Source organism: Carcharhinus amblyrhynchos, chromosome 16, assembly GCF_965287045.1.
Source record: "Carcharhinus amblyrhynchos chromosome 16, sCarAmb.v2.hapA, whole genome shotgun sequence".
Taxonomy (NCBI): domain Eukaryota; kingdom Metazoa; phylum Chordata; class Chondrichthyes; order Carcharhiniformes; family Carcharhinidae; genus Carcharhinus; species Carcharhinus amblyrhynchos.
The window spans coordinates 50,649,094-50,663,537 of NC_137339.1; the positions used below are offsets into that span (position 1 = coordinate 50,649,094).

Sequence of the window (14,444 nt, forward strand, 5' to 3'; positions counted from 1 at the left end):
TTTATGGCCATTCACATTGAGGGAAACTAATTTAGGGACAATTTATTACTGCCAATCAGCCTAATAGCACATCTTTGGGGTGTGGGAGGAAACCGGAGCACCCGGAGAAAACCCACACAAGCACAGGGAGAATGCGCAAACTCCCACAGACACTGGCCCAAATCCATGTGTCTGCACAGCAAACAGTGATAGTCACTGAGCTGTCGTCTTGCCCAGCATCTGGTCCAGTTTAAGCACACAGAATTAGTCTTGGCTGTCAAGTGAAGGCATTGTATACACCTGTAATCAGTTATAGAAGGAAATAAAAAACAAACAAGAAGAAAGCATTTGTATTGATTTATTGGAATGGTTTGATTTCTACATTACGAACATTGCAGAAAGACAAACTTAAGTTGGCATGCAATACAGAGAATGACCGCTGATCAGGAAAGAGCTGTGTGAACCTGTTGAGGGCTCTTTGGCAGTTCATGGAAGTGGAATTCACCTTTGATGGGTGAATCTCTGCACCTCAATCAACATAATACCATCTCAATACTGAACAGTACTTTATACTACACTTCTAGGGAAGATTACAGTCAGTAAATACAGTGGTTCATTTATAAAACAATTTGGACTACATCTAAAGCTGAAGTGCCCCATATTATTAATTTTAAATCCAGTTTTAAGTATTCTTATCTCAACTTAAGAAAAAATGAACTGCATTATAACGTCTGTGCCCAAGAACAGATCATAATGCTTCTTCATTATGAATGAAGGGCAAATCTCACCCTAAACTCTTTTTCCAGCTGTTCCAGTTTGCCAACTTCCTTCCCATTTTAAAGGATTGTTTTACTGCCTGAAAGACAATCATTGAAGGAGCTTAAAAGGTTGTATGTCAGCACTAGAACATACATTTTTTATTTAAAAGCATTACATATCAATACTGGAAAAAAATTACATAAATTGAAACAAATTACTCTAAAATTGTTTCAGCCTGTTTCATAATGTATTTGCTAGTCAGGCCTGTTCATAAAGCCTGGTTTCATAATTTAGCAAACTGGGGGCACTGCTGCTTTAAAACTACAGATGCTGTTAAATCACACACACGCACAAACTTTCAACAGGAATTCGATTTTCATAGTGCTGTTAGCATCACAGCATCTTCTTAATTAAAAGGCTGGCAAATTAGGCAGAATTCAATAGTTCAGCTCATAAACGTGACTTTGCAACCTACTGTTGCAGCTTCTTGAAGATCCCTTCACGTCTATGCTTCATCATTATCTCCTTCTTCCTCTTCAAACTCTTCCTGCTCATCTGCAGTGGCATCCTGGTACTGCTGGTACTCTGATACCAGGTCATTCATGTTGCTTTCAGCCTCAGTGAACTCCATCTCATCCATCCCCTCACCAGTGTACCAGTGCAAGAAGGCCTTCCTGCGGAACATGGCAGTGAACTGATCAGAGATTCGCTTGAACAACTCCTGGATAGCAGTACTGTTGCCAATGAAAGTGGAGGACATTTTGAGGCCACGGGGTGGAATGTCACAGACAGCGGTCTTAACATTGTTGGGAATCCACTCCACAAAGTAGCTGCTGTTCTTGTTCTGGACATTCAGCATCTGCTCATCTACCTCTTTCATGGACATCCGACCTCGGAATATAGCAGCAACCGTCAAGTAGCGTCCATGTCGTGGGTCACAAGCTGCCATCATGTTTTTAGCATCAAACATTTGTTGAGTAAGCTCTGGCACTGTGAGTGCTCTGTAATTTTGGCTGCCACGGCTGGTAAGTGGGGCAAAGCCTGGCATGAAGAAGTGGAGCCGAGGGAAGGGCACCATGTTGACTGCTAGCTTGCGAAGGTCAGCATTGAGTTGTCCTGGAAAACGGAGGCAGGTGGTGACTCCACTCATGGTAGCAGAGACCAAGTGATTCAGGTCTCCATAGGTGGGAGTGGTAAGCTTCATTGTGCGGAAGCAGATATCATAAAGGGCTTCATTGTCAATGCAGTATGTCTCATCTGTGTTCTCCACCAGCTGGTGGACAGACAGAGTTGCGTTATACGGCTCCACCACAGTGTCTGAAACTTTAGGTGAGGGCATGACGCTGAATGTATTCATGATACGGTCAGGGTATTCTTCCCGGATCTTGCTGATGAGGAGGGTGCCCATCCCAGAGCCGGTACCACCACCCAGAGAGTGAGTGAGTTGGAATCCCTGTAAACAGTCACAACTCTCAGACTCTTTTCTCACCGCATCAAGCACTGCATCAACCAGTTCAGCTCCCTCTGTGTAGTGACCCTTGGCCCAATTATTTCCTGCACCACTTTGACCTGGAAGAAAAAGATTCATGACATTGAAAGACACAGGGATTCATGATGCCATTCAAAATCTTTTCTGTTCCATAACTCATTTATGCAATCATTTTTATTATTCATTAATAGTGTTCCATTAATTCTGTTTGAAAGCCTGATTCTTTTTCTCTCATTGTTCCCAGCAAAACCAATGGATAGCTCTCAACTGTTGGAAACCTTGTATGATTTTAAACTATCTCAGTGAGATCAGCTAATGCAACACCTTTTGGGGATGGAACCCAAAACCTCCCCAATCTGTACAGCTCACATCTAGGGCTTTAGGGCAAGTGATTTAAGGTTGGTGCAAACAATATAAATCACAGGTCTGATTGAAAGGGAAAATGAAGGTCCACACATGCAATGAAATCTGTGCATGTTATATTTAACATCCCAATGGATAAATATATTTGCAATGCATGTTTGAAAATTTAGGAAAATGGACATGGAAAAGAAATCGAATTTCATAAAGCAGAATATTAATTTCAATTGGTGAATGATGTTTCAGTTCAAAGGCAACCACTCCCTTGCAGATGTCCTTTAGACAAAAGATAATTTGTATATTATGTCCCATTGACTCTTTGCAAATGCAACATAAAAGGCTATAAAAAATTGGATCTCTGAATTGTACCATAATAAAGAGCTGAAGCAGCTCAAAAGTCCATAATTGGCTAACTCACAATACCAAATAATGAGGATTTATATTGTTTTCTTCTCTCCTCTGTTGAAAGCATTGACCCTAGCCAGGGTATGGTTCCAGATTCCCTCTTCGTATTCACCCGTGACTATTCTTCCAGCAAAAAATACCAGGAAAAATTGGCAAGTTACTCAAGCGAGTGGTGTATCACAGCACAGCCCAATCAATCATCACAAGACATTCCCTAGGTGCAACTTTTCCAACAGATCTCACTAGATATCAAACAGAAATCCTAGATGACTTTTTCCTGTCTATCCCAAAAGCACCGAAGTTAATTAAAGAACCCAACCGCTGTCATGTCAGCTGACTCAACATAGACCAGATATCAAAGCAAGGACCTTGTGTTCTGTATGGCTTAGCACTGCATCCAATAGGACCTTTACACATGGTATCATAGGATGAATGTAAATGAGAATAATTACAAAACAAATGTGCTTAAGAACATCTCTGGAAGGAGTGAGGGTTTCTGTTCCCAGTGTTGGTATTCGTTGGAGTTGTTTGTTGCTTTATCTGGCAACAATTTCCAGGATTGGTATAGTGTTTATATTGTAGCTTGCTAATTTATAGTCATTGTGTTGTTTGCAACCTTGGAAGGCTTGTTGTGGATAACTCACAATGTTTGTTACTGTGCTATGTTGTTTGTGCTATTGTATCAAAAATGGCATGTTTATTGTTAATACTGTTACACTGGGTGTTATCTCTAATTTATTATTGTGAGAAGGTACTGTATTCTGACTTGTATTTTGACAGAGTAATGTATTTTTGAATTTGTAAACTGTTTGATAAATAGAGGGGAGTCAATTGATGGGCCAATTAGGGAGCCTTTTCCTTGTGTTTAACCGGGAGTGTTAGTTCCTCTGGGACTTCTGAAGGTAGACTGCTGACTGATAGCACTGTGTACTGCTGTTGGAATTGTAAATGAAGGGACTTCTGTCTCCAAAGACTTATTGCAGTATTACAAGCATTTTAAGGGCAAGAGGATAACTACAAAAGAGTAGTGCCCATTAAGGATCACAGTGGTAATTTGTGTGTGGAATTGGAGCAAATAGGTAGGATGCTAAATGAATGCTTTGTATTGGTGTTTACGCCACTTTAGCAAATATGGTGCCAGTCTTTAAAAAAGGTAGACAAAAGGTGCTTATCAGTTCGTTAGCTTAACTTCTGTAGTGGGGAAAATGCTTGCATCTATCATCGAGGAAGAAATAGCAAGTCACCAGAATAGAAACTGTCCCATTTGGAAGACACAGCATGGGTTCATGAAAGGCAGGTCATGTTTAACTAATTTAATGGAATTCTTTGAGGACATTACGAGTCTAGTGGACAATGGTGGATATGGTGTATCTGGACTTCCAGAAGGCATTCGACAAGGTGCCACACAAAAAGCTGCTGCACATGATAAAGGTGCACGCCGTTACAGGAATGTGTTAGCATGGATAGAGGATTGGTTAGTTAGCAGAAAGCAAAGAATGGGAGTAAATGGGTGTTTTTCTGATTGGCGATGAGTGATGACTCAGGGATCAGTGTTGGGACCACAATTGTTTACAATTTACAATTATGATTTGGAGTTGGGGACCAAATGTAGTGTGTCAAAGTTCGCACATGATACTCAGATGACATGTTGAGCAAAGTGTGCAGAGGTGAATGTCTGCAAACGGATATAGATAGTTTAAATAAATGGGCAAAGATCTGGCAGATGGAGTACAATGTTGATAAATGTGAGGTCATCCATTTTGATAGGAGTCACAGCAAAATGGACTTAGTTAAATGGTAAAAAATTGCAGCATGCTGCTGTGCAGAGGGATCTGGGTGTCCTTGAGCATAAATCACAAAAAGTTTATTTGCAGGTGCAGCAGCTAATTAAGACGGCAAATGGAATTTTGTCCCTCATTGCTAGAGGACTGGAGTTTATAAAAAGGGAGGTTATGTTGCAGCTGTAAAACGTACTGGTGAGACCACACCTGGAATAATGTGTAAAGTTTTGGTCTCCTTACTTTAGAAAGGATATACTGGCACTGGATCAGAGGAGATTGGCTTATGAGGAGAGACTGAGTACACTGGGACTATACTCATTGGAATTTATAAGAATGAGGGTGGGGATCTTATAGAATCAGAGAAAATTATGAAGGAAATAAAACGATAGAAGCAGGGAGTTTGTTTCCACTGGTGGGTGAAACCGGAACTGGGGCAAAGCCTCAAGATAACGGGGAGCAGATTTAGGACTGAGCTGAGGAGGAACTTCTTTACCCAAAGGATTGTGAATCTGTGGAATTCCCTGCCCAGTGAAACTGTTGAGGCTACTTTGGTGAATGTTTTTAAGGCAAAGGTCGATTTTTGGACAGTAAAGGAATTGAGGGTTATGGTGAGTGGGTGGCTATGTGGAGCTGAGTCCACAAGAAAATCAGCCGTGATCATACTGAATGGTGGAGCAGGCTCGAGGGACCAGATGGCATATTCCTGCTCCTAGTTCTTATGTTCTTATTAATTCATATAGGTTATAAATAGCTGAGACTCAGCACCAATTCTTGCAGCCGATCATTAGAACAGCCTGCAACCGAAAAATGACCTATTTTCCTCTAGTTATCTGCACCTTAATCAGTTCTCTGTCAACGTTAATATATTACCAAACTCCATGAGCCTTCATTTGCTTCAGCAACTTTTCTCATGGCATCTTATCAAATGCCTTCTGAAAATCTAAATATACATGGGATTTAATGGGATTGAGGGTTACAGGTAGGTCCAGTAGGTATGGATATGATCAGCGCAACTTGTGGGCTGAAGGGCCTGTTTGTGCTGTAGTTTTCTATGTTCTATACCATATGCACTGGCTCCCCATTATTTACCCTATTATTTAATCCTAAAAAAATTAATAGATTTTTCAAACATGATTTTCCTTTTATACAACTATGTTGACTCTGTTGACCTGTTACAAATGTCTTTTTCTAATGACGAGGTAAGCTAAAGGGTCAGTCATCTTGTAATACTCACTCATCTAATGGTGGGTAACAGAGGAGTATTCAATTAAAACATTGAGCTGGATGTTTATCCATTTGTGAGGGGAATGGTATTTTACAAATAAAAAGGCCCATCTCTGGTCCACTTACACTGAGCTGCTTCATCTCTGCAGGACTTACTAAACTATCATGAAGCATTTGGTTATGCAATTAAAAGAGTGTTACTATTGTATCCCTACCAAATACAAAGTTATCTGGTCTAAATATCTGTCCAAATGGTCCAGATCTGACAGAGTCCATAGTACCAGGTTCCAAATCGACCAGAATTGCACGGGGAACATACTTGTCACCTGGAAAAGAGACAGTACAAGACAATATATTAATAAGGAGTGAAATTTAATGCTTCCTCCCATGACAGTTTGGTGACATGAGACAATGGTTCTGGGAGGGTGGAAAGTTGGAATGCTGTCACCTTCCCAAATCTGCCCTGATTAAGTCCATGGGTGAAAGGCTTGTGGACCACCTTCCTGTCATGAGGCCCTTAAATGGAGAATTAATGCTGGCATTCACCCAGCACCGGACAGGAGACTTGGAGTGTGAGAATCTGAAAAATCAAACCCCGAGAGGGTTGCTTACAGGCTTCCAGGGAGGGTCCTTCATTCAAAGACAGGGTGGGATTTTACAGCTTCGCTCGTCCCAAAACCATAAAATCCCGCCTGAAGTCATCCTCCCCTCGCCTCCTCCAATTCCTGTGGTGAGCAGGGCAGTAAAATTACAGCTACAGTGTCTAATCTAGGGACCTGGCATCAAGATGGGGAGGGGTAGTACTGGTGAGAGCCACCTCCTGCCTTGGCTGCTAATCTGCAACCCCCCACCCCTCCCCCACTCCCAGCAACCTAACAATCCCCACCCTATGATCCCTATCTTGCTATCACTCACCAGTGGCCTTGGTCCCTTGTTGCCCTACTGGTGCTGCTGGGCAACAAAGTGCTGCCAGGCTGTGAGTCTGGCAGCTCACAGTAGCTGGGATTTCAACCCCCAGGATCTTTGATCAAAGGAGATGCCTGGCGCTGCTCAGTTAAGTGCCTGATTAATACTTAATGCAGTGGGCCTTCCCACAAAGTGGTGATGCAGAGCTCTCGTTGGCTCTCTAACCAGGATGTGAGGCCCCTGTCAACTACATTAAATTTTCCAGGCAGTTTCACATAAAGTTAAATCCTGTAGAGACTTTGCTATGGAAATTTTGTAGAAATAGTGGAAGCAGACTATAGGGACAGGAAAATTATATTCCTTTTGGATTGGTGCAGCAAAGAGTTAGCAGAGACACAATGGATCAATTGGTCTCCTCTATGATATAAATGTCTTTGATTCTTAGAGTGGTGATGTATTAATGTACACTGATGGGAAGTGGTAAAGCTTCACACCAAAATTCATCCCCACTTGTAACATTAAATCATTTAATGTTTAGTTCATATAACAGAACTGCTTTAGGTTGAGGAGATTCTGCAACAGTATGGCTACTATTGCTGTGGAATGGGCTGTTATTTACATTGTGAAATGTAAAAGTACAGTTGTACCAGATAAAAATAGTGCACAGCCAGGTGCTTTGAAAGCTGTGGTATGCAGCTTACTTTTCTAGCTGCCATCCCTCTCATAATGGTTGCCAAATCAGTGATTAGGAAGTCACACTGTTCACCGAAACAAGCAGGCAACTATTTTTCCCTACTGCTACAGATGCCATTTGTATTGCTTTTCTGGGATATCTACCTTCTGGGTATCAGAGAAAGCCTGCTTGCTGGGTCGAGGCATCTCTGGAGACATCACTATTGTTCCCACTGGTAATTTTAACATTGGTTTAAACAAACAGTTGGTATGTTTGAAAATGTAAATTCTACTCCATCTGGAGTCAACCATCCTCACTTCATTGTACTAAAATATGTTTATCCCACTAATACACTACCAAGCATGTTGTCCAATCTCAGCATGTGAGCATTTTTAAGCAGTTTACATGGCCAGGAAACAGATAAGCTATTAGTGGTGACAATATCCTGTGGCAAAATGGAAACTTCATCAGGGAGGAGTTACCATTAAAAGACATGTTTCCAGCCAATGTTATATACACAGACCACAATACATTCCATTTAGTTAAAAACAAATCAAAGGACAGGTGACTCTTACTTTCTGATTTCCTTTTGTTTTTATACCTCCCAATCTTTAATTTCAGCACCATTCTTCACCCTTGCATAACCCTTTTATCGTAATGCTGGACTTAATAACAATTGCAGATCAGCTTTATCAACCCAGAAGTTATTAACCTGTTAGGAATGTTATACTTGTTTTAAAATTCATTAATGGCCTTATTTAATAGACTCAGTTATTACCAACAAAAATTTCTCCTACCTTGTTCCAGCCATTTCCTTCCTCAATCCTTCAAAGTTGACTGGTTTGAAGCCAAAATTCCAGTTTATGATTCTCCTTTCTCCCCTTCATGTTAAGATTACTGTTCCCCCAAGATGCTCTTTGTAGGTTTGTTATTGTAACTAAATCAAGTATCACTTACTCATTTGTTGCTTATTTAGGAAACTCTGACAGAAGAACATAGACCGTTTAGGATGGAAATGAGACGACATTTCTTCACCCAAAGAGTGGGAGCCTGTGGAATTCATTATCACAGGATGTAGTTGATGCCAAAACATTGAATGTATTCAAGAGGCCTCTAGATATAGCACTTGGGCCGAATGGAATGAAAGTTACGGGCAGAAAGGATTAGGCTATTGAGTTGGATGATCAGCCATGATCATGATGAATGGCGGGGCAGGCTCAAAGGGCCAAATGACCTCTTCCTGCTCCTATCTTCTATATTTCTGTGTTTTCACCTCAAACATTGACTGTCTGTCCACAGATGCTGCCAGACTTGCTGAGTATGTTGAGCACTTCCTGTTTTTATAATCCATCTTAGATATACTAATGTCATTCTTTGAGTCCCTTTTAGAATACTTCTGGAAGAAGCATAATTGTCAAAATTGATTGATTACTTTTTTTTCTTGCCTTCTTAACCTATCAATTTCCTCATCTTTGTTAATTTACCATTTTGTTTTAGAACATAGAACATTACAGCGCAGTACAGGCCCTTCAGCCCTCGATGTCGCGCCAACCAAATTTTACTTCTGTAAAATTTCCCCCAGTACTCACTCAGGCTTTTTTCCTCTCCATTCCTTTTACTATCTACTTTTAAATTCTGATTTTCCTTTCTACACAATGTAGAGATCTTCTAATGTGCACATCAGCTCACAATCTTTCATCCATGGCTGGTGACAGGAATGGGTGATCACAGAAGTGGAAATCCCCAACCAAAGTATCCACGGTGCTGCCTGATAGTTCTTCTTACCTTGCCTAATAGTTCCTTCCTACTCAGGTTCTTGCTTGAAATGTCAATTTTTGGCCTCAGCTCTTTGAGAAGTTCCCACATTTGGAGAATTAGAAAAGGCTCTTCCTGAATGGTGGATTTTGACCATTTTGACTGGAAACAGCAGCCATTTTATGCCAATCTGAAAGCAGTTTTCACTAGGCTACCAAGCTCAGGAAGAATAAAGAACGAAGACTGAAGCTTCCAAGTGAACAAATCTTGCAGAAGACAAAGACAGCAGTGGAGCAGACCACACCTGTCACATCAAGAAATTAAGAGCAACAATTTAAGTAAGGAACAAATTCTATGTTTTAGAGGAGTAATTTCAAAGCGGAACAGCAACTGACCCCAAAGCTTTTTAATCATTTGTACCTAGCTGAATTAATGGTTCTGCTTGAGGAACTGACTCTCTCCTAAAGACTGGATACCCCCGCTATCAGATATTTAACCCAAGATTCCTAACTTGTGCAATAGACAGTCACCCATCCAGATACATAGGCAGGATCAGATCCTCTGGCTACAGAAACTTCTTACCAGCTGCTTCATTGTAGTAGACATTGATCCTGTCTAGCTGTATGCCACTATCACCACGGGCACTTCCAGAAGGGTCAATTCCATGTTCATCACTGATCACCTCCCAAAACTATAAACACGGATTATAAACAGAGGTTCATTCATAAATTGGAAGAAAAGACTTGCATTTATATAGATTTTACAATCATTGGACATGTCAAATCACTTTACAGCCGTTGGAGTACTTTTGAAATGCAGTTACTTACAATGGAGGAAATAATAGCAGTCAATTTTCGCACAGAAAGCTCCCAAAAACAGCAATATCTGATGTTCATAGAATCCCTACAGTGCAGAAGGAGGCCATGTGGCCCATCGAGTCTGCACTGACCACACTCCCACTCAGGCCCTAGCTCCATATCCCTACACATTTACCCGCTAATCCCTCTAACCTACACATCTCAGGACCGTCAGAGGCAATGTTAGCATGGCCAATCAACCTAACCCGCACATCTTTGGACTGTGGGAGGAAACTGGAGCACCTGGAGGAAACCCACACAGACACGAGGAGAATGTGCCAACTCCACACAGACAGTGGCCCAAGCCAGGAATTGAACCCAGGTCTCTGGAGCTGTGAAGCAGCAGTGCTAACTACTGTGCTACGGTGATCTTGATGAAATAATCTGTTTTTTGGGAAGTTGATGCTCAGATAAATATTGGCCAGGGCACCAGGGAAACTCCCCTTCTTCAAAATAGTACAAAACTGAGATTCATATTGGTCAAATCCACAGATCCTTATGACAAAAGGCAAATAAATAGTAAAAAGTTGATAAAAGGAGCCAATTAGGGACCAAAAAAGGGTTTACGCATTGAGGCAGAGAGATTAAATTAATATTCTATATGTGTCTTCACCAAGGGAGAAGATGCTACAAGGTAATTAATACACCAATAAAATTTAAAATTGATAAGGAGATATTAGATAGGCTGTCTATATTTAAAATTGTTAAGGCATCAGGACTGGATGAGATGCACCAAGGCTACAGAGGGAAGTGAGATTGGAAATTGTGGAGGCATTGGCCATCATTTCCCAGTCTTCCTCAGAATCAGGGGTGATGTCAGAGAACAGGAGAATTGGAAATAATCATAGAATAATCATAGAATCCCTACAGTAAAGAAAGAGACCATTCGGTCCATCAAGTCTGCACCAACCACAATCCCACCCAGGCCCTACCCCCAACATCTGTACATATTTTACCCACCAATCCTCTAACCTATGCATCTACGGTCAATTTAGCATGGCCAATCAACCCAACCCGCACATCTTTGGGGTGTTACAAATGTTAAATGTTACACCCTTGATCAAAATAGGTGTGAAGATAAGTCTAGCAACTACAGACTAGTTGGTTTAATTTTGGTGGTGGGGAAATAATGCAGGACAAACTTAACAGTTGCTTGGACAAATGCAGGTTAATTAAAGAAAGCCAGTACACACTTGTTCAGTGAAAATTGTGTTTAACTCATTTGTTTTTGAAGAGGGAACTGAGAAGGTTAATGAGGGCAATGCTGTGGATGTGGTGTACATGAACGTCCAAAAGGCATTTGATACAGTGCTGACAACAGACTTGTGAGCAAATTTTTAGCTCAGGGAATAAAACGGACAGTAGCAACATGGATAGTAAATTGTCTGAGTGACAGAAAAACAAGAGTAGTGTTTAATGGATGTTTTTCAGCCTGGAGGAAGGTTTGTACTGGAATTCACCAGGGGTCAGTGTTGGGACGCTTACTCTTCCTAATGTAATGACCTAGACCTTGGTGTACACAGCACAATTTCAAAATTTGTGGATAATATAAAACATGGAAGCATTGTGAACTGTTGAGAAGGATGGAGTAGAGTTTCAAAAGGACACGGAAATTTGGTGGAATGGGTGGACAAGTGGCAGATGTAGTTCAGAGAAGAGATAAATAAAGTGATTCATTTTACAAGGAAGAACATGAAGAAAAAATATAGAATTATAACTTTAAAGGGGGTACAGGAGCAATGGGACCTGGCTGTATATGTGCATAAGTTATTGAAGGTGACAGAATAGGTTGACAGTGTGCTTAATAAAGCATTCATTACCCTAGGCTTTATTAATAGTAGCAGACAGCACAAGAGCAAGGAGGTTATGTTGAACTTGTATAAGACACCAGTTTGGCCTCAGCTGGAGTACTGTGTCCAGTTCTGGCCACCACACTTTAGGAAAGATATAAAGGCTTTGGAGAAAATGCAGAAAAGATTCATGAGAATTGTTCTAAGAATGAGGAACTTTAGTTATAGAGATAGATCGCAGAAATTGAGACCGTTTTCCTTGCAGAAGGTTGAGAAGATATTTGATAGAGGTATTCAAAAACATGAGCATTCTGGCCAGAGTAGATGGGGAGGAATTATTCCCACCTATGAAAGGATTGGGAATGACAAAACACAGATTTAAAGTAATTGAAATGTTTTCATGCAGTGAGTGATTAAGGTCTGGAATGCATTGTCTGAGAATGTGGTGGAGGCAGTTTTAATTGTGGCATTCAAAAGAGAAATAGACTGTTATCTGAAAAGGAAAAATGTGCAAAGTTATGGAGAGAAGGCAGGAAAATGGCACTAAATCAATTGTTCATTCTGAGTGAATGCAGACATGTTGGGCCTCAAGGCCTCCAGTGTTGTAACAATTCTGAGATTATGCCAAAGTTCAGGATACTGAATGATACACAATGAAATGTATAAATGTACTGGATGCAGCCTGGAACAATTCCAATCACCTCGGATGAGGGCGTAGGTCATTAAACCGAGGGGTTTTGTGACCTCTGTGGCATAGGCGGAGTGTATACCACACCCTTTTTAGCTGCACATCAACCCAATAGGGCACATTACTAATGGGTCACAAGCAGGGGTTCGCATTATAACCCTGCACCAGAGGGACGACCTGAGTGTGAATTTCTTATCAGCTCAGACAAAACAAATTAGAACAGAACCAACCACATTTTCACTCAGTGTGACACCCTACACCGATTCTGCAATTCCCCCCATCATTCCTGGGGGAAGCGCAAAGGCTTCCCCTTGCAACCCTCGGATTTCATTACTCATGGACTAACTGGAAGAGGACGAGCCACAGAAGATTGCTGAGAGATTCCTTGGATCTATAATACATATGCAGTCTTAACATGATTCAAACTGGGAACAGCAGCGGTAATGAAGCCCACAAAGCCATTCGCTGTAGGATAGTGGGGTCACTCGGCTGTCTAAACAACATCCATTACTTCATTCCACAATCATGCAAAAAAAGGACAATTTTATGAATGCGGGGACAATTCTGCATAGCACACTACTAAATGGGCGTTCATTGAGTCCACCACTGGCGTCTGCTCCAAGCCTTCCTCATGGAACCTCCTTAATTTGAGGGCACAAAGCTTTAGATGATCCGAGGAATTTGGCACGATCTGCACCCAGGGACTACTAAATCCTGATTTTAAAAAAATCAAGATCCGTCTCAGTGTTTATTTAATTTCAACCGAGGTCGATTTAGATCGAAGTTAGACCCCGATCCTTTTTCCATCGAATACTGGCATCCAGACAAAGGAATAGAGAGGGCGGCGTGCAAGACTGTCATCAGGCTGCGCGCATGTCCAGCTGCTTTCACTCAGTTATTTGGGGATAACAATATCTAGGAATTGAACCAAACTAATCCATTTTCAAAAGAAAAAGAAATCAAATCAGTTGCAATATCTGGAAAATACACCATATGATGTAGCCTTACTGTAAGTTGTCTGTCTGTCAGATGGAATTAAGTACTTGCGATTTAAAGCAGTGAGAAAGGGTGTGGTTTCATTGAATTCTCAGAGGGATGTAGTTAAATACCATTTTTCATGCATAGACACGAGGGTCTTACAATCAGACAGAAACGATTTGCACTATACGTTTATATAAACCAAAAAGACTGAAATATAGTTTATAAGGAGAGTCTTACCTTGGCTCCAATTTGGTTCCCGCATTGTCCAGCTTGGATGTGCAGAATTTCCCTCATTGTTGCTCCTGATTTTTTGGGGGGACGGGGGGAGGGCAAGATATTCCAAGATCAATTTACAGAAAGATGCAGATGCTGATCCCTTTGCATATGCTGCAGGAATCAGTATATTTGAAGACAGTTGCAAACTTGCTTTTTTTTAAAACAGAAGGAGTAAATGTTGCGGAGGACTCACCGTCGGGCTGAAGCTCACGACCTATCCGAGACACTTCTCCGCAGTAACCGGCTCACATTAGCGAAGCGCCTCCTTCGGCAAGCACTTTTATAAAGTGCCCAACTCCATGTATTCTGGGAGATGTAGTCGCCTCACAGAACAATATAGTGAACTAAACGTAACTTAAGAAATTGGAATTGGAGTAGGTTATCCGCCCTTGGCTGATCTTCCCACACTCTCCGCATACCCCTTAGTTATCTTACTGTACTCAATAATCTATCGTCTGTTCCTTGAATATCCTCAAGAAACTGAGCATCCAAGGCTTTCTGGGAAAGGGAGTTCCAAAGAT

The 14,444-nt window shown here is 41.2% G+C and overlaps 1 protein-coding gene across 1 annotated transcript; it reads right to left on the bottom strand.

The window, feature by feature from the left end:
• Window positions 1-331: 331 nt before the first annotated feature.
• LOC145354001 (tubulin beta chain-like) lies at window positions 332-14,162 on the bottom strand. Its single transcript, XM_080205070.1, has 5 exons — window positions 14,117-14,162; window positions 13,885-13,949; window positions 9,914-10,022; window positions 6,213-6,323; window positions 332-2,307 (listed from the first exon to the last, which is right to left on the bottom strand). The coding sequence occupies exons 2-5, from the start codon at window positions 13,939-13,941 to the stop codon at window positions 1,244-1,246; spliced, it is 1,341 nt and encodes a 446-aa protein (XP_080061196.1). The 5' UTR covers window positions 13,942-13,949; window positions 14,117-14,162; the 3' UTR covers window positions 332-1,243.
• Window positions 14,163-14,444: the final 282 nt, after the last annotated feature.